The 26,594-nt window shown below is 39.8% G+C and overlaps 2 protein-coding genes across 3 annotated transcripts in view; both read left to right on the top strand.

Annotated features, from left to right (window-relative positions):
* Positions 1 to 26,594, top strand: part of PDE7A (phosphodiesterase 7A) — a 559,958-nt gene that overhangs the window by 475,842 nt on the left and 57,522 nt on the right. The gene's annotated exons all lie outside the window — the stretch shown is intronic.
* The window catches only part of CYP7B1 (cytochrome P450 family 7 subfamily B member 1), a 120,725-nt gene that overhangs the window by 65,838 nt on the left and 28,293 nt on the right, over positions 1 to 26,594 (top strand). The window contains exon 2 of the mRNA XM_081952404.1: positions 12,196 to 12,332. Coding sequence (XP_081808530.1) covers positions 12,196 to 12,332 — 137 coding nt within the window. The remainder of the gene's footprint in view (positions 1 to 12,195; positions 12,333 to 26,594) is intronic.

The following is a 26,594-nucleotide window of genomic DNA, read 5'->3' as shown; positions in this document are numbered from 1 at the left end:
GTTCTTTAAAGTTTGCCACTGGGTAGCATCTGTTTATAGATTTTTTTTCTCAATCTCTTTGATCACTTTGACAGCAAAAAGAAGTTTCTATCATCCTTGATACGTTAAGGAAAAAATATTGTGAACATCAATTGTTTTACATACAAATATGATTTTGGACAGCATTGAGTGTATTAAAACATAATTTTACAATGTTGCCTAATCCTGCAAATTATTTTGAATATTCTTGAGCTTATTCACGACTCTGGAAGGAGACTTTTGAGACCCTTTGAGATTTTTGCTTTGCAGTTCTGAAACATCTAGCACAAGGAGGTGTTGCCAATGATGGCTTGTCACTATGTTTTTTTTCTTTAAAGTAAAGCAAGTTAAGAGCTAAATACAACACCACATACAGATATATCTCGCCTTGGAATTTCAATCAGGTAAATACCCTATGCACTGTGTATGGCTGTGCTAAGCAACACACTTAACCTGGTTACTTAATTTATCAATTTTTTGAGTTTCCATAATATACTGAGAGATAAACTAACCAAATTGGCTGAGTTTACACAACACCCTGAGTGACCAAAAAAAAAACCATATAAAGTGTTTTGCAACTTATGCATGAGGTGAGAGATAGCCAAATATAAAAGACGAAGGGAGTGGCCTTGAGGGACAGGAAGAAGAGCTGCTGCCAATGCAACAGTCAGATAAAAAAAGGCTTGATCTTGGAATAGGAAAGTAATGCCATAAATAATTTCACTTAAAGTTAAAGTGAGGAAGAGAAAAAGCACAGATTTTTAAGACTCTGTTTTTATAATTTTACAATTTTTATTTATTTATTTATTTAGGATATTTGTATTGCCACCTATTTGTACCTGGAGACTCAAGGTCGCTTACAAGAATATAAAAACATCATGTAAAAAACAATAAAACTAATAAAAGAGACAATTATCTAATAAAATAATAAAGTAATATAGTAAAATAACCCCCACCTCCCCGCCCTGGTGACAACACATCATGTGAGCCATTTAAATAGGCTCCATCCCACTCTGCATTCCCCAGACCTGCTAGCAGAATTAGGTCTTCAGAGAGGTCAATAATAGTAGCATTGTCAGCCTCAGTATCACTATTGCTTTCGGCTGCCATTGAAACGGGGGAGAGGGAAAGCATGGCATTTGGGAAGGGAAGTTTTAAGTACAGGAGGGATTGAAATTAGGGAGTTTCATTCTCACCATCTACTGTGAATGCTGGAGAAAGTGGACGAGCCCACCAAGGCCAACTGTCCTGCATAACCAACCTGATGATGCTTTTTGAAGATGGATCCCACGTGACACCTGAAGGTTTTACACGTTAGACAAAGGATGGGGTTACCAGGGAGAGGGGGTTATACATTGACATCTATGATTACCTGTACTTTTGCCTCAGATCTTGCTTTGCTTAGCTGCTATCTTTTCATAACCAGTAAAAGTACTCTTAATTCTGAAACATGGAGTTAAGTGTTTTCTTTCTTGGTTACTGATGGAGGCTGCAGTGACAAGTATTGACTTGCATGGCATTGGTTTCCTAGTCTAATCTATCTTGAAAAGCTACCATCAATATATGCCAGGGGTGTCCAAACTTGGGAACTTTAAGACTTGTGGACTTCAACTTCCAGAATTCCCCAGCCAGCCATGCTAGCTGGGGAATTCTGGGAGTTGAAGTCCACAAGTCTTAAAGTTCCCAAGTTTGGACACCCCTGATATATGCTTTTTTAAAAAAAGAAAAAAGAAGATATTGAGATTTAGGACTAAACAAGGAAAATGTGCTTGTGAGATGGGGAAATGTGTTACAGATGGTCCTCGACTCGCAACCATTCCCTTAGTGACTGTTCAAAGTTACAGCAGCCCTGAAAAAAAGTTACTTATAACTATTGAGGCATTTCTGTGTTTCCTTGATCAAAATTCAGATGCTTGGCAACTGGCATGTATTTATGATGGTTGCAGTGTTCCAGGGTCATGTGATCACCTTTTGCGACCTTCTGATAAGTCAATGGGGAAACCAGATTCACTTAACAACCATGTTACTAACTTAACAACTTCAGTGGTTCCTTTAACAATTATGGCAAGAAAGGTAAAATTGGGCAACTTAACAACTGTCTTTCTTAGCAACAGAGATTTTGGGCACATTTGAGGTCAAAGTTGATGATGTACTTTCTTTGCGTTCTTTTTGTTTTCAATTTAAATTAGAATTTTAGATCTAAAAAGACTCAAATGCTTTCTGAATATTATATAGTATTAGAGCTTCATTTGTTTCTTTAGTCCAGTGGAAACAGTCAACTCAATTAAACTCTGTTCTGCAGTTCATAAAATTCGATGTAGTATATATTAACAAACAAGTATGTGATGAAATAAGCATTAGAACAAACACGCCACCTGTTTTCAAATTTAATTTCATCCAGGCATAATCACTTAAGTCTCAAGCTGCACAACATTAGCATTTAAACTATCCCTGGTGATCAAGCAAAACCAAAAACTTCAATGGCCTACATTGCTGAGTGAAATTGGATGTAACTGTAAACCAGCCTAAAAGTGAAGGAGGTGAAACCTTTAGGTCGACTTTAGTTGTCTTCTTTACATAGTTTCTAGCAAGCCAGAGGCAGCCGTGGGAGCATACCTGCACACTACCCAGTTATTCGAGTTGGCATTGAATTATTTCCATGGTCATGTGTTTGAATAAAATTGCAGTGTATAGAACAGATGCTCCATGTACTTGACACTGATTGGGGGAAAATAGATGATGGTACCAGAGCTGATTATTTAGCACCTGCCTCAGGCTTAAGGCTAATCTAGTATCCCATCCGGTGTCATTGAAACAATTAAGCAGAATCATAAGATGCATTCTCTGGCTTTTTGCATGTGTTGTTACAGGTATGATGTAGGTTCACTTTTCAGCTGCTATTTATGGTCTCTTGACTTCTTATTTAATAGAAAATTAGATTTTGTTCTTGGGACGATATATTTTCATTTTGTATTTGGAGAGTTTTAGATTTGTTGACTTACACAAATTCATAAAAAATAAAGACTCCCACTTATGAGCTCCTATGAAAGCTTCTTTGGGAAGTTGGAGATTGTACAGCAGTAACTGTTAGCAGGATAGAGAGATTAATGCCTTTCACAAGATTCCAGTTAGTGAAACCATGTATGTTTATGGCCATGAATTCTGTTCCTTATAGTATGTAAGCATAGACTTCTTTTCACATAATTTCACAGTTTAAAGATTGTTCTATTTCAGCCAATTTATTCAAAATTTCTGTGATTTAACATATAATTAATAATACCTTTTGTGTCTGTGGTTTTATTGACTTCCCATGTGCCCCTTCTATTAGTGACTGCTACTTTATTTATTACAACCTTCCAAATGTTGAATACTGAGGATCTATTGAATTGTCTATTGTGTCCCCAATCTTGTCGTCTTCTCCAAACAGAAACTGTCCAGACTGTTTACCTAGCATTGAATTGTAAGTGTATGATTAGGATTCATCTTTTATATTTCCCCTTAGATCAGTCTTTCTTAAAAGTATGATGGCTCCAAGTCCTCACAATTATCTCATTGCAAACACTGTCAGATCATCAGCTCTAGAAGTTACTAGAGCTAAAGTATTCCTGGATAATTTTGCATTTGATGCACTTCTATTTTGATGCCTCATATGCTGAAGAATGCCATGAACAGATAATAACTGATCCAAAGAAGATTGAAGAAAGATAAAAAGAATACACTGAAATACATAGTAGAGATATCAATATCCAAGATATTTTAGAAGATGTATCCAAGATACAAGTATTTCTAATATCAGAAGATGAAGTTAAATTGATTGCTTGATCAAATTTATATGGCTGCCCTCTCATTAATGTCACTGTAAGTGGCGTACAATAAAATCAATAATTAAAACTTTCTTCAAAAACATTTTAAAATTGTCTAATATCAGCAATCAAAAGACAGAAAGCTAATATCTAAATACAGTAATATTATTTCTTTATTTCCATCTTATTGTCAAACAAATGACAGGTGACCATGTTTCGTACTCCTAGGATTTTATTGGAGGAGAACTTTATTGTAATGACGAAAATAGTATCATTTCCCATAAACATATTTGAAATGACAATTGTTGCTTTTTAAAATTCAAGATACTAACACTAATTTAAATACCAAACTCACTGTTACCTTGCATTTACCATGTGATTCATTTCAATAAGCAAGCAAGTTGAAAACCCTTAGAATCTAGCTTGATGTGCAAATTATTTTGGGAATGCTATAAAAATGAGTCGCCCTTGCCTTTTCCTCAGGTATTTTTCTGGCATCCTAAACTGACCTCCAACCTCCCTAGTATTTCCAGAAGATCTCATATGCATGTCCAACTCTGCTTTGGTTTTTGAGATCAGCAAAAGTTTATTAGAGGGTGGCCATACAGCTGGGCATGAATAAAAACAATTGAGCAAATATTTACATGATATTGCAAGGGAAGTTCAGCATATTTGACATGACCATTCAAAAATTTAAAGACTTTCTGATTAGATATCATTGTTCATATATAAAGCAAACCTTATGCACTGCGATTTTGTCTAATGTCTTTGGGACACTTATAAAGTCTGAGTTTCAGTAATGATAGAAAGCCAGTGGGAATGTGTATCATGTTAAAAGTCTTATTAGCATCAGATATACTTCAGTACCAGTCCAATGTCTCTCTCTACTTTTTATTCACTTATTTATTTGAAGAGAAAGCAACATTACTCATATTATCAGTTTGATAAAATGACCTTTGAATTTGGATTCTAATACTGTAGGAATGCTGTTGTCTGTTGGTCTTAATATGAGTTTGACTCAGTGGTGCAATTCAGCTGGTTCTATCTGGTTCGGGCTAGCCGGTAGCAGTGGTGGTGGGAGGCTCCACCCACCCACCCAGATGTCATTACATCCTGTTTTTGATTCTTTGCATGTGCGTGGAAGGTCCTGTGCATGCATAGAGGTGGCGCGTGTGCTCACACTTGCGAACCGGTAGCAAAGGCAAGTTGATTTCACCCCTGGTTTGACTATGCGGCTTTATAACAAGAAAGACTGACCTATAACCGTTGCCCTTTCAAACTTTTCTAATTTATTCAGGAGAATTACTGATATATTGCAGGGTGGTGTCTTCACTGGAGTGCTTTTTGAAGTATTCTATGGAATTCAAAATTATGCTAAGATGCTAGTCATCACATGCTGCGAGTGGATTTGCTAGATTTAGGACAAGAGACTAGAGGATAAAGGTTAAGAATAAATAGGTTGCAATGGAGATTATCATAAGTAATGAGTTCTGTGTATGTATCTCTGGAAGTGTGTGTATGCATGTCTGTGTGTTGTAGACAGATTTGGATTAATGTTTATCCCAAACAAGAGATTACTACATGTCTGTTTCTGGTTGTAAACAGATATTCTAAAACAGAAGGTTTATGTTTGTGAAAAGCAGTTACAGGTGTTGTTCATTGACAATATATTATATTTTAAGAGAATTCATCTGCTTGGTTATTTCACCAAACATTAAATGGGGATAAATTTGGCACTTTTTTGTCCTTTGCTAAACAGTTATTGACACAAATGCATTCTCTATGGAACTGTTCATGAAAACCATCCAGAAGTTTCTTGGGAGCCTTGATGCTTTCCATTAGTTCTAAATTTTCTGATTGTCCTTTATTTCATATGTAGTGTAAATATCATATTATGCTATGCAAGAAAGAAGAAGTGATCTTGAAAATGATGACAATTTGGAACACTTATGCAAGATCACCTATTTGCATGGACTGCATGCATAAATTGTTATTGAAATATGATACAGAGATGGAACAAAGCAGAAGCTTTATGATAAAGCATAACAATGGAAAGAATTACGGAAAAAATCAATAAGATTTACTGCAAGTTACAATTTAGGGAAAATTAATGTACAATATTTTACAGGTATCATAAAACTCTGTTAATAATTATCAAGAGAGACAAATCGTATAAGAATAAATGTTGGGAATACTACAACAAAGAAGGGATGTTTTATCATATATCATGTTTATGTAAAACAAACCTCCCAAAGGTACAGGAAAGAAATATACCAAAAAGCTTCTTTTTTATGACCCTGTAATCCCTTACAGCGACTGGATGAAACTGAGCATTTACTGGCCAGAAGCCCTTCCTGACGCCACACACAATTCGCAGCAGATATTTTTTCTTTCGACCTTAGGAGAGAAACATTTGCCACTACTGAGCATTGAACTCTCAACCTTCTGAGTGGGGTGAGCATCTTCACCACTAGGCCATCACGCCGTTGGAAAGAACTATACCAACTTATTCAGAAAATTCTAAAAAATAAACTAGAACTGAAAGCACAAATATTTCGGATAGATTTAGTTTCAGAAGTCATAAGTTAAAAATATCACAGTGTACTAAAATACATATTAACAGAAAAAAAATAGCACAATACCAGAAAAGAGAATCTTTGCTGATGAAATAAAGTTGTGATACGAAAATTGGAGAATATTCAACAATGGAAAAAATAGAACTTAAGCAGAAATTGTTCCATTTTATACTAAACATCATATAGCAAGGCAAAGCTATTTGTAATATGGTCTCAAGGAAAAAAGTTATGAGACCAATAGAAAATAACAGATGATATTATTTAATCAGATACTGGTACAATAACCTTCGATTTTCAGCATTCATTGTAAAGTATAATTGTTTAGGTTGTGGTTACTGATTGAAAAAACAAACAAAAGTGAAGATAAAAATGTACTACTAAAACATTCTTCTACAGTGTTTTTACTCATGCTATATTAATAACCACTTATAATTGTATACTACACTTTATGAATGCTAAACAACTTTTCACTATCTATAGATGTTTTTAATGTTAGTAGTGCCAACTTAAAAATAATAATATAGCAGATTTTCTTTTCATATTTGAAAATCTTCTGAATTATAGGCTAAATATCTTAACATAATTTTTCTGCTATGTTTGATAGCAGTAAAGCTTTGATAGAAATAAAGCCTTAATCTTTGATTAAACTAGTCAGTCTCTTGTGATTAATACAAAATGAGTTGTACTGTATAAATGTTTTTCCTGAGGGACTCTAGCATCAGAGCTATTTCTTCTGTTGGTATTTATGAAATCAGTTAGAGGAGATTAACGTGGGATGCCACAGAGCCAGGCTTCCCTTCAATTTGAAAACTTGATAATGTATTAGGATTTCTAACAGTTATAGATTTAATTCTTACAGCTCTGTTAAAATTATAATCTCTTCACGCTGCTCTGACTCATTTGGACCAGTGGGGAGGAGGGGGCTCTATGTGAGGATCAGGGTGTGGTGCTGCCAGCATTGCTGCTGGTTCGCTGTTGACTGTAATTTGCAGTTGACTGTAAATTGCGCAGAACATGAAAGAATTACTAAAAAACATACCAGCAATGGTATCGGTGACCGGGGAACCGGTTCGGGGACATGGCCAGCCTGGGTCGGTTCAGGCAACCAAGGCCAAAATACCACGCTCGGTTTGCCTGAACTGATGCAAACCAGTAGCAATTCACCTCTGGTGAAGATGCTTTTTATAGATTTTAGCTCTGCATTTAACACAATAGACTAGTGTTACTTTCACATAGACTAGTGTCTAAACTTAAGGATTTTGTACTTTCTTATTCAATCTGCTTTTGGATTGAGGATTTCTTGCCTGGCTGCTCTCAGAGGATCAGATTAGGCAATTATATTTCTTCAGTCCTTATTCTTAATACTGGTACACCACAGGGTTGCATGTTAAGTCCCATACTCTATACTCTTTATGTGTATGACTGCATTCCCATTCATGCTAGTAATATTATTACTATAATTGCAGACGATACAACAGTGGTGGGAGTCATCTCTGGGGGGGATGAGTCTGCCTAGTGAGATGAGGTGGACCGATTGCTTTTGTGGTGTGGAGACCTTAACTTGGTCCTTAACACCAATAAGACCAAGGAGTTTATAGTGGACTATAGAAGGAATAGATCAGACATCCAGTCCTTGCTTATCAATGGAAACCGAGTGTAGTAAGTGGTTAGTTTTAAGTTTCTGGGTATTATCATAAAAGAGGACCTGAGGGTCACTCACTTTGCAGCACTGGTCAAAGGGGCCCAGCAGAGATTATAGTACCTGACACTTCTCGGGAAACAACAACTGAATGAAAAACTGCTGGTGACCTTCTACCGCTGCACCATAGAGAGTATTTTAACTTACTGCATCTGTGTATGGTTTGCCAATTGCACAGTGGCATATAGGACAACACCCCAGAGGGTTAACGCCATTGCCCAGAGGACCATTGGTTGCCCTCTCCCCTCTTTGGAAGAGCTTTATGGTTCCCACTGCCTTAAGAAATTTCAAAACATTCTTAAATATCCATCTCATCCTGGGCACCCTTTTTTTGAACTATTACCATCTGGCAAATGGTATAGGATAAGGATGTGTGTTTGTGTTTTACTTTTATAGTTATAATTTACACTGAAGATGGCATTTAATTTTATTGTACAGGGTGCAGTGACAAGTAAACTAAAAAACTAAATGTTATTCATAGTAGCTTTGGAAGCCATATGATATATACTTAAAGAAAACAATATAGTCTGCTTGAATTGACTTGATTTTAAAAGAAGTTATTGGTGCATAATACAATGTACAGTAAAAAAACATAGAGGCAGCATGTTTCTCCCTGTTATTTCTTTGTTATGAAATATTCTAAGTAAACTTAAATGTTTTGTTTAATCCTTAACCACAGACCGAGGTCATAGTGACTACAACAGTTTTCTAAAATGTTCGGAATACCCGTATTTTTAAAAATGGACCATTCCAGTTGTGAATAGAATTTATAAAATTTGTTAATTTGATCAATAAATGAAAATTGTAACTATACAAAGTAAATTTAACAACATATCCCACCTATTATTTTCATAGATTAATAAAATTGTATGAGCAGTCATTATGTCCTCATGTCTGTAATAGCATAGCTGAAATAGTATTTCTGTGGTTAAGGGTTAAATAAGTTGTATTAGCTGTGGGCTAGAATAAGGTCTTTAATTAACATTTAGACTAAAGCAAGTATAAGTGTAAATATACCCAAGTATTTTAGAAATGATGGGCTTGCTTTGGAATATGAACTTGGAAATATCTGGAAGACCCAGAAATTATTACTTAATGGTTTCCACATGGGTACTTGATTAAATCCAAATCTTACATTGAGACTGAGATTTCATGTTATGATTTCTTTAAAATTAGAATTTTGCCCAGCCAATAGTAATGAAGAACCTATGTTACTGTGTGGGATGTAAGTAGAAGAGTATTAAATATATCAAAACAAGTGTTTTATTAGAAGTTTTCTAAATACAAAAAAATAAATAAAAACGTGAAAGGCACTTTAGTTTAAACTAGTTATTAGAAATAAAATGTGGACATACTGAAAATGTATTTATTTAATCAATGATACTAGTGAATGATACCTAGTTTCAAATAAACTAGTGTACAAAACAAAGATGTCTACTGTTAACATATTTTTTACAATGCTATATGAAGGTTAGTACAACGTTTTGGGAAAAATAAGAATATTGGCTTAATGTAAACAAGAAAAATACTCTTATTCTATTTTTTAAAATGGTATGCTTTTAACATCCAAATGTAGTCCAATTGTGTGTTGATTTAAACAAAATTTTATTTATTAACAGACCGAGAAGTTAATGTTGATGTCTCTTCTGTTATTTTAAATAACATTTATAAAGAAACATAGCAGCAACTTCAGAAAGTTACTACGTTTCATACTAGTCTAGGTGGATTTAACTATTTAGAAATAAAAATGACAAAGGTTGACATCAATTTAAAAATGTGATTATGATTCTATTCTATGAAAGATTAAAATGGAATAAGTCATGGCAGCATTATAATTGTTTGGTAGGAAAACATCCTTAAAAAGACAGCTTCATAAAATGTTTTTGTTTCAAACACTTTCAGTTCTATGAAGTACTGCTTAATCTGGTATAAGGGAATAATTTTTTAAAATTCATTTTTAGAATTCATTTTTACATAACTTTGGTATAAAAAATTAATGGATAAAATACATAATATATGCAAAAGCATTATAGGACTAAACATGCTAAAACGTTGATGCTAATCAATTAAAACAATCCATGTAATTAGGAAGTAAAATAGTTTTATAGAATTAGTTCAGATAGAGGTTCAGTTAGCATTGGATGCCCTATTGATTATTGTGGTACTATTCCCTCTGACTATATATTAGGGTTGGGATTCAAATTTTTTTACTACTGGTTCTGTGGGCATGGCTTGGTGGGCGTGGCTTGATGGGCATGGCAAGGGAAGAATACTGTAAAATCTCCATTCTCTCCCCACTCCAGGGGAAGGTTACTGCAAAATCCCCATTTCCTCCCGATCAGCTGGGATTCGGGACGGAGAGAGTAGATGGGGTGGGGCCAATCAGAGGTGGTATTTACTGGTTCTCCGAACTACTCAAAATTTCCCTACTGATTCTCCAATCAACTGCTGAATACCACCTCTGCTATATATGCTATATTCCATCATTTCAAATCCCTAAGTTTTTAAAAAGTGAAAACAAATTTTGGCTCCTAATATTTCCTGCCATTCCTCTCATTTTCTTTTTAACATGAAAATAAATATATTTAAGACAAGAAAGAGAAGATAAATCTTATAGAGTAGATTTACAAAAGTAATCTTAAATATCAACGTGCTTCAGAAAGCTCAAGGTTTCCTTCAGGAAAGTCTCAGCTCTTTGAAATTGATATTCATGTATTTCAGGTACCATCTAAGGAATCATATCAATTGTATTTAACACTCTTTAAGTAAGCATTGAATAGTTCATTAGTGTTGATAGGGAAGGCAAACAGTAAATGTACATCATGATGAAAACTTTGCCTCTTACATATTGTACTTGAATGGGATTTTGTAACAAAAATATGAACCTGTTCATATATGCCAAATGCCAAAAGCTTTGGCATTTCACAAGCATTTCACCACTTCATCAGGGTGCGTAAGCAACAGCTTCTCTTGAAGGATTCTGGAAAGATGATTTCTAATTTGAACTTTATATATCTTGATAAAATAAAGTTTTGAGTATGGAAATTGTTATTTAATGAGAGAAAACTGCTCAAAAAATAATAATTGCTCTGCATGTCCTCAAAGTTCCGAAGAAGCTTCTTGGATGAGAAGCAAAACATCTTCAAAGAAAAAACAGAAAGTCAAGTTGCCTCTTGAAAAAGCACCTTTGGGAGAACCATCACCTGGATGACTGAGAATCTCCATTGACAAATTGCTCTGCATGATATTTTGGGCTTTGATTTGCTCTTATAGAGTTAATGGATTTCAAATGCAAAGCAGCTAGAATTTCTAGTATGGATGGCAGAGAAATCTATGTATATTTCAGTTAATCAGTCAGATTTATTGGATTGGATTGGACTATAGCATTCACGAAAGTATATATTTCAGCAAGTCATTGGAAAATTGAGCATGAAAATAAAATATATTCTAGTTTATGAAATTGATTGATATCTTGTTGTTAGCTATTAGTTATAAATGATTGGAATATTAAAATGTATATTTTATTGGATCAGTGGTATTGCAGAATAATGTGAAATTTAAAATTTAGTGCAATAAAGAGTTTGAAAAACCTTCTGGAAAAGAAGGTTTTACTTTCATGTATACAAGGTTACAACAGAAATATTAAATACAGAGATTTAAAATGTAATTGTCTTTAAGAATATATTATTCATGTAAATGCACATATCGCACCCACATTTGGTTTTTTTTAGTTAGTTTTTTTTAATTGGATTATTAATTTATAATTTGAATTGGGAAGATATTTTAGACTTGATAAATACTAAATCTGACTATTTGACTGTATATATTTTGCTTTACATCGGATGCTTGGTAGTGACCTAATTATAGATACATTTTACCATGAATCAGTTCCCTAATTGAACATTTAAACCAATTTGTTTTGATTTTACAATATAGTGAAGATAAGTGGCAAAATGTATGGATGTAGAAATTTGGGCACCTAAGGAATTTTTTAAAAAATCTCAGGGTGTGACTGCCATGTTTTCAAATTTTCAGATATAATGTACTTTGGTCATATAAGCTATATATCAACTAACAGTGTTTTCTTTTTCTTTTTCAGGCATCCTGGAGAACCTCCCTTAATAAATGGTTGGATTCCTTTCTTGGGAGAAGCCCTGAATTATAGAAAAAATGCTACTGATCTTTTATTAACTCTGAGTAAAAAACATGGAGACATTTTTACTGTACACATGGCTGGTGAGTAACATTTTTGTTTTATTTATTTCTTAGAATCTTTTTAGTGGGTTAAATAATAGTACAAAGGAATATAGATTGTATGTATTCCTGTATATATGTATCCTTCCATCCGTCCATCCATCCATCATCCAGTTTAAAGACTGCCTACTCTAGATAATTCTGGGCAGTTTGCATTTAGTAAGTAAGAATAATTAAAGTGATATAGGTACTTTATTTCATCCTCAATCTCCCCTATTTAGGTTTAACAAATACAATTCTACAGTAACATTGTGAGAAAAATATAAAAACCTCCCCCCCTACATTTTCCATAGTATGACTGATTTTAACAGTTTTACTATGTCTTCCCTTCCCTTTCCTCTAAACTGAAATGTTCAAACACTATCACTTTTTGTAGAGGATTAGATTTGTAGGGAACTATAATATATGTGTAATAAAATCTCAGGTTTTGTTCCAAATATCTTGGAACTCTAACACAAGAATTCCAAACTAGTTGGGGATTTGGGGACTTATATTAATATTGTACTATTTCAGGGAGCCTCTCTGAACTGGCAAAATAGAGGGATTCAGAAATGCCAAACTATCTAGAGCATTTCTGCGCTAGCTTTACCTTTTCCTCAGATGTGCCACTAAAAGTCTTGTCAAAAATAGTGCCAATATATAATATTCTCCTTATTAATTCTCAGATTAGTTCATTTGGAAAACACAGACTGATGCTCTGACTTTCTGGCATTGCCTCAGACTGGTGACGTGATTTCACTGATTGTACTTTCCTCTATGATAAGCAAATGATTGTCATTCTGAAAAGCAATAATGGACATGGATGTCACCTTAATAAAGAAATTATTCTCCACAAGAAACAATGGAAATTCCAGACCTGTCGTGGAAAATAGTTCTCTAATTGGTTTTGTGTGGTGGTGCAGCAGAATCATTTTCCCTAAACGTCATTCCAGTGAGTCACTACTGTACATCATTGTCAAATTTTCAGCAAAATCTTCCTAATAAGAAAGACCAGTGTTACATAAATGGAATCAGCAATCTCTCCCTTTATGCCCCAGAAAACCCGTTTTTACATGTTGTGTGTTCTCTCTCTCTCTCTCTCTCTCTCTCTCTCTCTCTCTCTCTCTCTCTCTCTCCAATTTTAGGCAACACTATTACTAATTGTGATTGTTTCTCCTCACAGCTCCCTCCACCCCTTGAAGAATTCAAAGTGAATCTGAGCTAACATGAGCTAGTGTAGGAAATTTAAAATAGAAAATAATTGTTGGTGTGGAAAATAATTGTTATATGGGGATGTGTGTGCGTGTGTGTGTGTGTGTGTGTGTGTATGTGTAGATTTTTTAAAAAACAATATGTGTACATATATATACAGGTCCCCATGTAACCTGTTTTGACCTGACAAGAGTTTTGAAAGTGGGAGATTTACTACAACTTCAATCTTTTAATCCCACTTAACAAAACAATTTTTCAGAACATCTGACCTTTCATATCTACCCAGCTAAAATATACTGTCACAGCTATTGCAAGCTGTATATTCTGTTCTAAGCAAAGAAATATGCATTGGAGATATACTTCATTGCCCAATAAAGAAGTAACATTTGAATGAAAGGCACTTTTTTTCAGTCCCAGATAATTTTTTCCATTAAATTTGATATTGGGCCAACTTGATTATAAATAAGTCTGTTAAATGACAACTTGTAATATATTTCACAATCATATAGATAACAGCATTTTGGGATTGTATATCCCATGCGTTTCACAGTATGTTTCAATCTTTTATATGAATTATCATTGTCACAATGGATTTAGCATAGTTTGTTTTATTGAATAAACTGCTTTAAACTATACATTTCTGAGATTGTCAGATTCTCCCATGTTTTTCATATTTTCTTCATGATTTTTATATTATTCCTGGTTTTTTTTTAACAAAGATTCATTGTGAAGTGAATGGTCATTCAAAGCATTCACGTGTAAAAAATAATAGAATTTTCATAGTGTATGTTCAATATTGTTAAATTAACAAATTCTAAAAGATTGTCGTTATAAGATTTGTAAATACTATAGGGATGTTTTAATTTGCAGAAGCTAACTTTTTACTGACCAATAGTTTTTAAATTATCTGCTCTGTGTTCCCCAAGCAAACCCAAGAAGATGAGTTAAGTAGGTAAATTACACAAAATTAGTCAGGAATAATATACAAGAAGGCATGCCTCTAAGGTTTCATAAGGTGACATGTTTTTAGTGAGCAGACCTGAAGTGTGCTGGATGTTCTTGGGAGCAGCACCACAAACATGTAAAATATTATGTAACAGTTTCAATAACAGATGCCCGTATTTCATGTATACATATACCTTTATTACGATTTGTACTTTAATAATACAGGCATTCCACAATGTATAACCATTTGTTTAGAACCATTCAAAGTTACAACAGCATTAAAAAGGTGTCTTAAAATCAATCCTGTTGCTGTGTCCTTATGGTCACATAATTGCAATTTGGGCCCTTGGCAACTGGCATTTATTTACAAGGTTTCAGCAGCCCCAGGGTCATGTGATTTCCATTAGCAACCTTGTCAGCTGGCTTTCAACAAGAAAGGTCAATGGGAAAAGCAAGTTTTGTTTAATGACCTAGTGATTCACTTAACAGCTGTTGCAAAAAAGATTGCAAAATCACCCAATCACATGATGGCTTACTTAACGACTGCATCACTTAGCCACAGAAATTCTGATCATAAGTCAAGGACTACTTGTACTGCTCAATGAAGTTAGCAATAGACTATGCCAGGGGTGGCGAACACGCGGCTCGTGAGCCGCATGCGGCTCCCGGCCAAAATAAATGAGGCTCTTTGCCTCTTATCATTATTTAGTATACTGTGGCTCGGATCGCGCGCTCCCTTTCGGAAGCTGGGGAGGTCCTTTGCAGGCAGCTAGAACGGGCCGCCTGCAAAGGACTTCCCTAGACTTGCTTTGAGGAGCACGGGGCGACTGAGGCTAGTTGTGAAGCCCCAAAACCCCCACCGCCACCGGAAGAACTGCTGCCACCTCCTCCTCATCCTCCTCTAACAGGCAGCACTGCCGGATTTGCCGCCCGGCGCTGCGGCTGAGATGAAGCCGCCAAAGCTCCAGCCGGCATCTCCGCGCGTGGCAGCGGCGCCTCCCCTCCGCTCGGAGCAGCTGAGCTCAGTCAGCGCTGGGTTACCCCTGCCCCCTTCTCCTCCTCCGCCGTGCTTTTGAGGAGCCATGAGGCTGCAGGAGCCAGTAGGAAGGCGGGGGGGGGGGAGCAGGGGAAAAAAAGCCTCATGGCTCCTCAAAAGCACGGAGGAGGGGGAGGGGGCAGAGGTAACCCAGCACTGAGCTCAGGAGCAAATCTGGTGATTCTGTTGGAGGAGGAGGAGGAGGAGGAGGTAGCAGCAGTTATTCTGGTGGCAACTCGTACTCGTCGGCATCTTCAGCAGAAGCCCTGCCCACAATGAAGAAAGCAAAGATGGAGCAGATCCACGCAGATGACGTTGCTGCAACATGACTGGAGGAGGAATTCTGGGAGTTGAAGTCCACAAGTGTTAAAGCTGTCAGGTTTGAAGACCCCTGGGGGTTTTTTTCCCTAAAGGGTTAGGGGTGCAAGGGTCTTGTAACTTGACAGCTTTAAGAGTTGCGTGCTTCAAATGCCAGAGTTTCTGAGCCAACATTTTGGTTGCTAAGCAGGAGCGTTGTTAAGTGATACTGATATTATATAATACTTTGAATTAAGCGGGTACCTTGAAGAAACATAACTTTGAGTTTCAAATAATACTGATTGTCTTAGGTGACATCTGTGAAAAAAATTCGGGTGCTCAGGCATGAAAATGTGCCGCTCAAACACTATACTTTTCGGCTCACATCGAAAAAAAATTAGAGGGAACATTGCTTCCGGGTCTGTTTTGGCAGGTCACTGCGTGGTGTGGCTCTCTGACTCTCACAGTTTAACATTTTGGCTCTTTTTGTCAAACTTGTTCGCCACCCCTGGACTATGCAAAGTTTCTTGCTGAATATTAACATAGGGAAAACATACTCTGTTTCGCATTGGTGGTTTGTACCCTTGATCAGATTGGATGAGGATGAGAAATTCCAGTTAGATCCAAAACTAATGAATGCCAAATGAATAATACATGAAAAAATATTTTTAACCAGCTGATGCCCAGCCTTAAACAGGAAGGCTACAATCCTGACAATGTACAGGGACAAAAGTCTGTGCTATGGTTTAAATGTGCAGTTCTTGAGCTGCATCCCTTTGTCCTGAATTTCCAGATGTTGAGATGAAATAAAGGCAACGATGGAGGGACAGCAAGTACAAGGAGTTTAGGGTTGTAACTCTGATTAAAACTTTTATTGAACAACACTTTACTTTATAATCAAGAGACTGTGTATCTGTACCATGATCCTTAGAAGTAACTCCCAAGTAAGGATATATAACATATATAGAACCCTGTGCAGAAAAAAATCACAACTTACAAAGTCTTTTAGGATTAATCTCCCTCTTCAGTCACACATCAACATATAAAATAAAAATTTAGCAGTAGTTAGTTATATTGAATTTTCTTCTCTTCTTCTTCTTCTTCTTCTTCTTCTTCTTCTTCTTCTTCTTCTTCTTCTTCTTCTTCTTCTTCTTCTTCTTCTTCTTCTTCTTCTTCTTCTTCTTCTTCTTCTTCTGAGGGAATATATTGGATACATTATATTATATTGATATTCATGATATTCATTGATACGAATATTTATAATATTCAATATATTATATTGAAGTATACTTTATTAATAAATATCCTATTACTATGACTTGTTTTTGTAAGTCAATGCTATTTCATTCAATTTGTACTGGATTTGAATTCTATGGATATTTTGTTTTCTTCTCCCTCTCCCCCTTTCTTCCCATCTTTTGTTACTTGAGAAGTGATTTTGCAAATGGGATGTTGCTTTTTGGCCTGAAGTGAAATTAATTGGACAAATAGAAGTGTTGATTTCATGACACTTTGTCAGAAGTGTATTGCGTGCAGCACTATACTTCAGTGGGCTTACATAGAATAAGAGTATATAATTGTACAGGTCATAAACAAATTTATTTGGAAATAAATCCAAATGATTCATAAGGGAACATAGATCATGGGCATGTATTAGGACATTGTTTCAAACAATTGAGTTCAGGGAATGACTGAACTTTGTCCCGATACTTAAATGATGATTTATTTTATATTGGTAATTAAATATATAAGAATTGGGGATTGTTTTGCAAAATGTTGGAGTCAAGATCACAAAGAAAACAGCTCATATTTTTCATCTGAAAATAGCAGATGGTGGACAGATGGTTTAAATTAATATTAATTAATTTTTAAAGAAATCTTAAATTGTTTACCCTGAATGCTCAGAGTTGGAAAGCTAGCTGACATCTTCAGGTTAATAGCATTCAAAATCATCTTGTTAAATAATATCAGACCAGAGTGTAGTATTTCCAGTCTTTTGGTCACTGGTGCTTATAATAAAATGTGACTCCCAAGATGATTTCTTTGTGATAGATTGGACTGAAGCCAGAGGGAAAAAAATACTGAAATTTCTGAACAGTTTGTGGCTATACTATGAAGACAGTAATTATTTTTTACCTTTGTTTACAAACTGTTCAAAACTAGAGGGGAGCTGCTTTGTGAACTTTTATCTGAAAGATTTTGATCAGCAGTTAGAAAATTTTCCACAGTGGTATAACATTGTACATCCATTATATTTCCAAAAAGAAATCTTCTCTAGTTCCATAATACATATTTCTACATGCATTGCTGTAGAGCCAGAGCTTGTAGCATGATGCTGCATTTATCATTCAGATGAAAGGGTCAAATTCCTATGGACAACAGTGAGTGATATCCACATTAGAGAAACTGAATGTATTTTCATTGTCCAAGGTAGTAATGTTTCATCTTTGAAAAGTCAAATAAGTTGATAAAATTATGCCTCACTGGAAGTTTTTCTGCTGGATGCATGAACAGTCACTGAAACTATAAAAATAATTTCAGTGCAGTGTTTGGTGTGAAATTTTTGAAACAATTGTTCCCAGTTTTATAGATTAAATCTGAAAACTCATTAAGGCTGTAATTTGACTTTTATGTATTTAGAAAAGGGGAGAAACTTGTAGTGTGGTGCTGCTGGCATCATTTTGACCATATTCTCCTAGGCGCTCCTTGGAGTGTCCAAGCATGGGGTTAACTTCAGCTTGCTGCCGAAGGACTGAGTTCAAGATTCTTGTAGCTCCGCCTCTTGCTCCCCTCAGAGGCTCAGTTTTAAAAAACTCAGTCGCCCTACAGGACGCTTTTTGGGGAGATCCAGTCCTTGTGCAGCAGGCTGGACCCTCTAGATAGTGTAGTGTAGCTGCATTAAAATTAGTTTGTGTAGTTTAGCTAGCTCCTAGGTATTTTGTTATTTTTTTCCTTGCCTTCTCCGTTGTTTTTCTGCGGATTTGAACGCGCGAGGCAGGCTGCCTGGAGCGTGGCTTGCTCTCGCCATAGCGATTGCAACCGCACTGCGGAGGGTTTGTTTGGCACTCGCCAACGAACTTTTGGGGGACAGGTAGGCAGTTAGGATCCCCAGCACAGAGCATTAGGCTCCTCAGGCTGCCCCGGTGTTGCTCTAGGCGCAAGCGAGCACGGCCGCCATTTTGTTTTCAAAATTGGCACGCTTTTCTCCCGGGCTTCTGCCTTTGCCGCGCAGCCTGCTCTCACTGCAGATCGCTGTGGACAGGATCCTTAACATCAGGCCTTGCTCCGGGCTTCCAGGCAGGCTCCTTCCCTTCCGGACCTCCCAAGCGGCTGCAGGGGTTCTTTTGGTCATTGTCAGACCATTCGCCCTTGCCCTGACAGCACAGATTTGCAGGCGCCCGGTCTCCCTCAACTGGTGCCATTTACCCCACTTGCATTCGGCTCCTGCAGGCCTTGTATGGCAGCGTTCCTCCACCGAAGGACTTTCCAAGCGCAGCAGGCCACAGCCTCCTTCGCAGTACTCCTGCCAGCCATCACAGCTCTTCAGCCAGCATATATGAAGAAGCAAGTGGAGCATCAGGCTGGTCCCACAGTCAGTAAGTGCAGCAGGCCCGACCCTGCTGCCAAAGGTGATGGGGTGGGGTGTCCAGCTAAAGGCAAACGCCCTAGAGTTAGGAAGCCCTCTAAGGCTGAGGAAAAAAATGGCTGAAAGACACCAAAAGGCCCTTGAGAAGCAGTTCCAGAGGGCCCAGTCAGCGCAGCAACAGCAGCCTATAGCACCCACTCCCAGGGAGGAGGGGACAGGTCCTTCTCTACCCACCCCCCAGCGAGGGGAATCCCCTTCTCTACAGGAGGAGGAGGATTTTGGGTTCTCACCCAACCCGTCCAGGGCTTCCCTTGGCTCCCCCCAGCCACTCCCTGGCTGAGGACTCCCTTGATGAGGCAGACTCCTTCGCAGGGGAGGGGTCTCTGGCCCACTCTGTGGACGACCCAGACCCACCTCAGATGCAGGAACCACAATTGTCAAAAGCCATGCAAGATGTGGTGGCGCGTGCTATCTCACAGGGCATTTCAGATGGCATGCAGCAGTTGGCCTCTAAATTACCTATTGCCACTGCAAATCCCAGCAAGGGTAGGCCTGCAAGGTGTCAGGAGCCTCCAATTAGAGAAGCCTCTCTGACCCCCACTGGCATCAATGAGGTATCCGACGGAGAGGAAGCGGAGCAGGATGCTCCAGACCTCTCAGAGGACGAAAACCCCGCACCCGAGCCACCAGCTACCACAGGCCTCTTTAAGCCCTCCGTTAGGGCTATTCTTACCAAAGCCCAGGCCGCTTACCAAATGGGCCTCCCAGCTCCGGCAGATAAACCCCCCCTCTGATCAGGGGGCCAAAGAGGCTATTGGGCCTCAGGATCCAGGCGCGGAACTAATTAAGGAAGTTTCCCTGCCCCGGATCTGGTTCCAGCTCCACAATTTTTCCTGGATATCATTCAGCGCCAATGGGCCCAACCGGGCTCCATGGCCAACCCCAGTGGGACAGATAAGAAGCTCTACACTATGGAAGGTCCCCTGGAGGAACTATTTAAACTTCCTCAGGTGGATGACCCCATTGTCTCCCTCACCTCTAACTATGCCCTTCCAGCTGATTTACTGGAAGGCCTAAAGGCAGAGGACAAGAGGGTGGAGTCAGCTTCCCACAAGACTCACCTGACCACTGCGTGGGCCATGAGGGCCTCTTCATCCTCTTTGTACTTCAGCAGGACGGCGCTCTTCTGGCTCCACAAGCTGTTGTCCGGCCTCCGGGTGGGGAATACCAGGACGAGGCAGGATATCAATAAGATAATAGTGGCCATTGAGTACTCAGCTGACGCCTCTCTCAGTGCCACTAAATTCTCCTCCAGAGCCCTGGCCTCTAATGTAACTTTGCACCGTCTGCTGTGGCTCCGTCACTGGCAGGCAGTGAAGGCAAAGTGGAAGCTTGCTTCCGCTCCCTTCAAGGGGGGTAAGCTGTTTGGGGAGGCCTTGGACCCCTTTCTAATTGAGTCCAAGGATAACGTAAGGTCTTGCTGGCGGTCACAAAGAAACCGGACCGTAGGGGCAGTCCTTTCATAGAAACTCCTTTCAAAGCACGGAGCCTTCCACCTCCTCCGGGGGCCCCAGCCAGCCTTATGCCCAACCCCAAGATCGTCCCCAGGATAAATCCTCCTATAGGGAAAAGAACAGACAACAGGTCAACCGTAGACCATTCCGTGGGCGGTACTCCAACCGCTCCTTTCGGAAGCTGAAGTGACCATCCCTGGGACCCTCCCATAGGCGGACGTCTCCAACTCCATGCCACCCATTGGAAGGAGACCACGACGGACACTTGGATTCTGAACACAGTCCGTCACGGGTTGACCCTGGATTTCCTCTCCTTCCCCCAAGGACCTTTGTCCGTTGCCCCACTCCCAAATCGGCCCACAAATTCCAGCTCATGAGGGCGGAGATAGAGCATTTACTAGAGATAGCGGCTATAAAGAAGGTGCCCAAGGGACAGGAGGGAAAGGGCTTTTACTCCATCCTGTTTCTGGTCCCCAAATCATCTGGGGGAGTGAGGGCAATACTGGACCTCAAGAGATTCAATATGCATCTGGTGTATACAAGCGCTTCAAGACGCAGTCCCTCCAAACCATTCTGGGCTGCGTCAGGCAGGGCGACCTATTGGCATCTATAGATCTGAAGGAGGCGTACCTGCATGTTCCAATCCATCCAGCACATCGCAAGTTCCTGAGGTTCCAGTTTGCCAACCAAAACTTCCAGTACAGAGCCCTTCCGTTCTGACTTGTCAGCCCCATGCACCTTCACCAAGCTGCTAGCCGCCATCGCAGCGTATCTCCGATCTCTCCCAGTAAGACTGGAATGCTACCTGGATGACCTACTCATCCACTCGTCGTCCAAGGGGCGGGCCCAGAGGGATCTGGACATCACCATCCAAGTCCTGCAACTCCACAGGTTCTCGGTCAACCTCGCCAAGAGCCACCTGATCCCAACCTGCAGAATCCAACACCTCGGCACGGTGATCAACTCCGAGGCCTGCAAGGTTTCCCTCACACAGGAGAGAGTGGACAGTATCAGGTCTCTTGTGAGGAACATCCGCTCAGCTGGCTCAGCGTCGGTCGTCTCCCTCTCCCAACTGCTGGGGAAACTGGTGTCATGCATCTCAGTGGTTCCGTGGGCACGTCTGCATACGCAAGAACTCCAGTGGTTCCTGCTGCCACTCCAGAGATGCAAGGCCAGCAACTTCAGGAGATTGATGCGCCTTCCCCCCAAGGTACTACGCTCTCTCAGGTGGTGGCAGACGGTCGCTCTTCTGAAAGGTTGTCACTTCAAAGAACCGGAGCGCCTAGTCATAACAACGGACGCCAGCCTCTTCAGGATCTGGTTGTCCAGGGCAGCTTGTCTCAAGCGGAATTCACCCACAACATAAACTGGCTGGAGCTCCGGGCCGCCAGACTAGCCTTACGCCACTTCCTACATCAAGTCAGAGGCCACGATGTGCTGATTCTGACCAACCACATCGCTACAAAGGCGTACATCAACCATCAGGGTGGCACACGATCTCTAGCCCTAATGACAGAGGCGGAAGCTCTGGACCGTTGGGCGGAGAGGCACCTAGCATCGCTATGGGCGGACCACATATCAGGGGAGGACAACATGACAGCAGACTGGCTGAGCAGAACCACCATCCAGAGCTCAGAGTGGCGCCTCCACCCAGCGCTGTTCCGTCAGCTGTCGCAGAGGTTCGGTTTCCCGAGAGTCGACCTCTTCGCTACCCCGGCCAATGCGCAGCTTCCGTGGTACTTCACCAGGTTCCAGAGTCCTGGGGCAGAAGGCACAGATGCTCTTCGGTCTCGCTGGCCCCCTGGTCTGCTGTACGCCCCCTGGTCTGCTGTACGCCTTCCTGCCTCTTCCTCTAATCCCTCTGGTCATCAGGAAAATTCTGGCAGAGAGGGCGGAGGTGTTGCTTGTGGCTCCTACTGGCCAAGGAGATCCTGGTTCGCCGACCTTGTCAGCCTGTCAGTGACCCAGCACTGGCGCATACCTCAGGAGCAGATCTCCCTCAGCCAGGGGGCTGTTCAACATCTGGAGCCTCAGTGGCTGCAACTAGCTGTGTGGCACTTGAGGGGGACATCCTGAGGCTCAGCGCTTTCTCTGACAAGGCCATCCATACCATTCAGGCGTCCAGATGTCCCTCCATGGTCAGGATCTAGAGGCAACTTGGTCGTCCTTCTCACGCTGGTGTCTGCAGCATCAGGTCATTGCCTCTTCTGCCACCATCCCTCAGATACTGGATTTTTTGCAGGAGGGCTTGGACAAGGGCCTGGCGCCCAACACTCTTAGGTGACAGACAGCTACCTTGGCCACCATCCTGTCCACGGACTCTCAGTTGCCACTAAGCAGACATCCACAGGTGCGTAGCTTCCTTAAAGGAGCCACCAACCTCTGTCCTCCCACAGTTCACAGGTATCCGACTTGGGACTTGTCTGTTGTGTTACGCTCTCTGTCCGCAGCTCCCTTCGAGCCACTTCGAACGGTGGGGTTGCATCACCTGACTCTAAAGACGTCTTTTCTTATTGCCATCACCTCAGTGCATAGAATCTCCGAGATGGCCGTCCTCTTGGTCAGAGACGACCTTTGCATCCTACACTCCAATAGAGTCGTCCTCAGGCTGGACCCGACCTTTATGCCAAAGGTCAACAGCGTTTTCCACAGATCACAAGAAGTGGTTCTCCTGGACTTTTGCCCGTGCCCCAGACACTCTAGGGAGCATGGGTGGCATAAACTTGGCAGTCCGTATCTACATGAAACGTACGGCCCGCTTCCGAAAGTTGGAAGTGTTCTTTGTGTCTTTCCAACCCGCTTCCATAGGCAAGAAGGTCACCTCTTCTACCATAGGATGCTGGATAAGGGCGTGTATCCAGCTGGCCTACGAACAACAAGGTAAACCGGCCCCTCATTGCGTTACAGCTCATTCAACGAGGAGCGCCGCAACTTCGGCTGCATGGGCCACACAAGCACCCATTGAAGAGATATGTTAAGCCGCTACGTGATCGAGCCTGTCTCCATTCGTAAAGAATTACAGACTGACCTGTTTTCCTCGACTGAGGCAGCATTTGGAAGAAGAGTTCTACAGAGTGTCGTCGCGACCCCTGCGGCATTGGACAATTCTTCTTCCCTCCCTGGGATGGCATAGCTTTGGCATGTCCCGTGCTTGGACACTCCAAGCAGCACCTAGGAGAATGACCGTTGGCTTACCTGAATGGTCATTCTCTAGGCGCTGCGGGATTGTCCAACCCCACCCTGAAGGTGCCGCGGGGTCCCTTCCATCATTGGAGACATGGATCATCTCCATATGCAGGTCACTTGGACTTATCTTCATTTTTTAAAACTGAGCCTCTGAGGGGAGCAAGAGGCGGAGCTACAAGAATCTTGAACTCAGTCCTTGGGCAGCAAGCTGAAGTTAACCCCATGCTTGGACACTCCCGCAACGCCTAGAGAACGACCATTCAGGTAAGCCAACGGTCATTCTCTCTCGCACATCTCAAAATGTCTCTGGTTGTACTTAATATAGGACAATGATAATGGATTCCATCTTGCTTATCAAGTAGGCACTACAAGTATTTTAGTAATTTTTAGATTTTTTTTTAAATGTGTATGTAATAGCTCCAAATGAAATAGAATTAATAGCATTAATGAATGGCACCCACCAATTTCTGTGTGCGTATATTTCTCAACATAACAAATCTGATTTATAACAATAATAATTCCAATAATGCATTCTATATGTCAACTCATAAAGCATTGGCATGTTGTTATAAGTTACCACGGTGAGGAAATATTTTGCAGAGACCTTCTCTCCCACCTGGAATGGCCATTGCGGAGCTCAGTGTTTATCTGCCTGTTTCTTATAGGTCTGCACCACTTTAGCTAGCGCTTTTTTGACATTCTCCCAGGTTGCTTTCAGCAATGACATCCAATCAGTCAAGCTGACTGAGGAGAGGGGATCGCTTTGATACTCAGGCATTGGAACAAAGTCCATGCCGCTCACTACTTTGAACGGCATTAGTCCCATGCTACTGTGAACAGCATTATTATACAGAACCTCAGCAAAAGACAGGAGATCTGCCCAACTGGACTGCTGATAGTTCACATAATACCTCAGGTACTGCTCCACCATGGCGTTCAGTCTCTCCCCCCTCCTCCCAATTGGTGGTCAAAGCTAAGACCCTAGGATGACTCAATGGACCCCAGGAACTCCCTCCAGAACTCATAAACTGGACCCGTCTGTCTGAGATAATTCTTCGAGGTATTCCATGCACGCAGTAGATGTGCTTTTTTTAAAAAAATAATAATAAATAGAATTATTTATTAATTATATAAACATTTATTGACAGAAAAATTCAATCTATTGTCTCCTAACTAAACATTCACAAAATTGTTCTGTTGCAGTCCTTAAAACACACAACCTAAAGATTTAATAATATTGAATATTATCAAATAGAATTTAGAGCTTCCCGTTTTTAAAGGGTTGGGTGATACAAAATTTAATAAATAAATAGGTGACTGCAGGCTCTACAGTTCCTGTTTCTTAATGATTTTTGGAGATCATTTCTTAATTTTGGAATGCTTTATAACCTTTTTCATAATTGGACAACTTTATTTCTTCTTCTTCTTTTTAAGTGACATCTGCTTGTGAATTAATCATGGGGTCCAAAGCAAAATGCCAGAGAAAGCAATCACCTCCACATTCCAATCATAATTTTTAAGAAAGAAGAAATTCTGTAATTAAAAAATCTTCCTATCTCGGAGGAATTGCAAGGAACGATTTTAAGTTATTCCAGACATTGGGAAAGTGTCTAGTTTTGAATTGCTTCTAATTTTCTGCCTCATTATTTAAAGAGCTATAAAACTATGAGTTTGAGTAATTAAAAAACTGTATAGAAGCTTTAAAATATCCACTGTAGCTTGATGCTCTTAATAAGATGTGGCAGACTTGAAAATGATTGTTGCTGTCTCCCAAGAGGAAAGCAACCATTTGAAAATGCATGAGTTTCATAATGAAATCACCTATATTCAAGTCTGTTATATAGAAATAACCTATGGTTTCTGAGTATTCCCTATAATGAATGAAGGCAAATATACATTGCAGGATCCAATTTGGGTTGATCACCAGGACTGGAGGTTTAGTCTTCCGAGCTTTCGGACTCGTGCTGGAGTCCATCCTCAGGGAACTTTTTCTCTCTACCCGAATTCCCTATGGCACTGAGCAAGATCACTGCTTGGTGTTGGGAAAATTTCTAAATGAGCACTTTGGGTACAGATTCAGTGAATTAGAAATGAAAACTGTGTATTGTTCAGATTTCTTCTTTCACTAAGCTAATATTTTTGGTTAAACTTCTTAGATGTATGATTACCTTATGATAATATTTACAATACAAAGTAAAGGCAAGCTGGATTTTTAGAAAAGAAAGCTAAGACCTTTCTTTATAGAGTGTAATGTGACTTTTGTCTAGCAGCAAAGCAAGTCGGAAGGTTTTCTTTATCTATTTTTGTTTCTGTTGTTTTTTCCTGAATAGTGAGATAAACACATTATCAGGCCTCAAAGCTGTTAACAATTGTATTCAGTTGGGATCACAAGAAGAAAGCTAGTAGCACTTTGTTTATATTTACTACTATATATTTACAACTTTTCAGTTGAAGGTGAATTTCATAGCTGGTGTTGTGGGAGAAATATT

Source organism: Natrix helvetica (genome assembly GCF_964273705.1).
Source record: "Natrix helvetica genome assembly, chromosome: 4".
Classification (NCBI taxonomy): Eukaryota; Metazoa; Chordata; class Lepidosauria; order Squamata; family Natricidae; genus Natrix; species Natrix helvetica.
The sequence above is the reverse complement of the archived record's forward strand: the minus strand, read 5'-3'. Positions and strand labels throughout refer to the sequence as shown.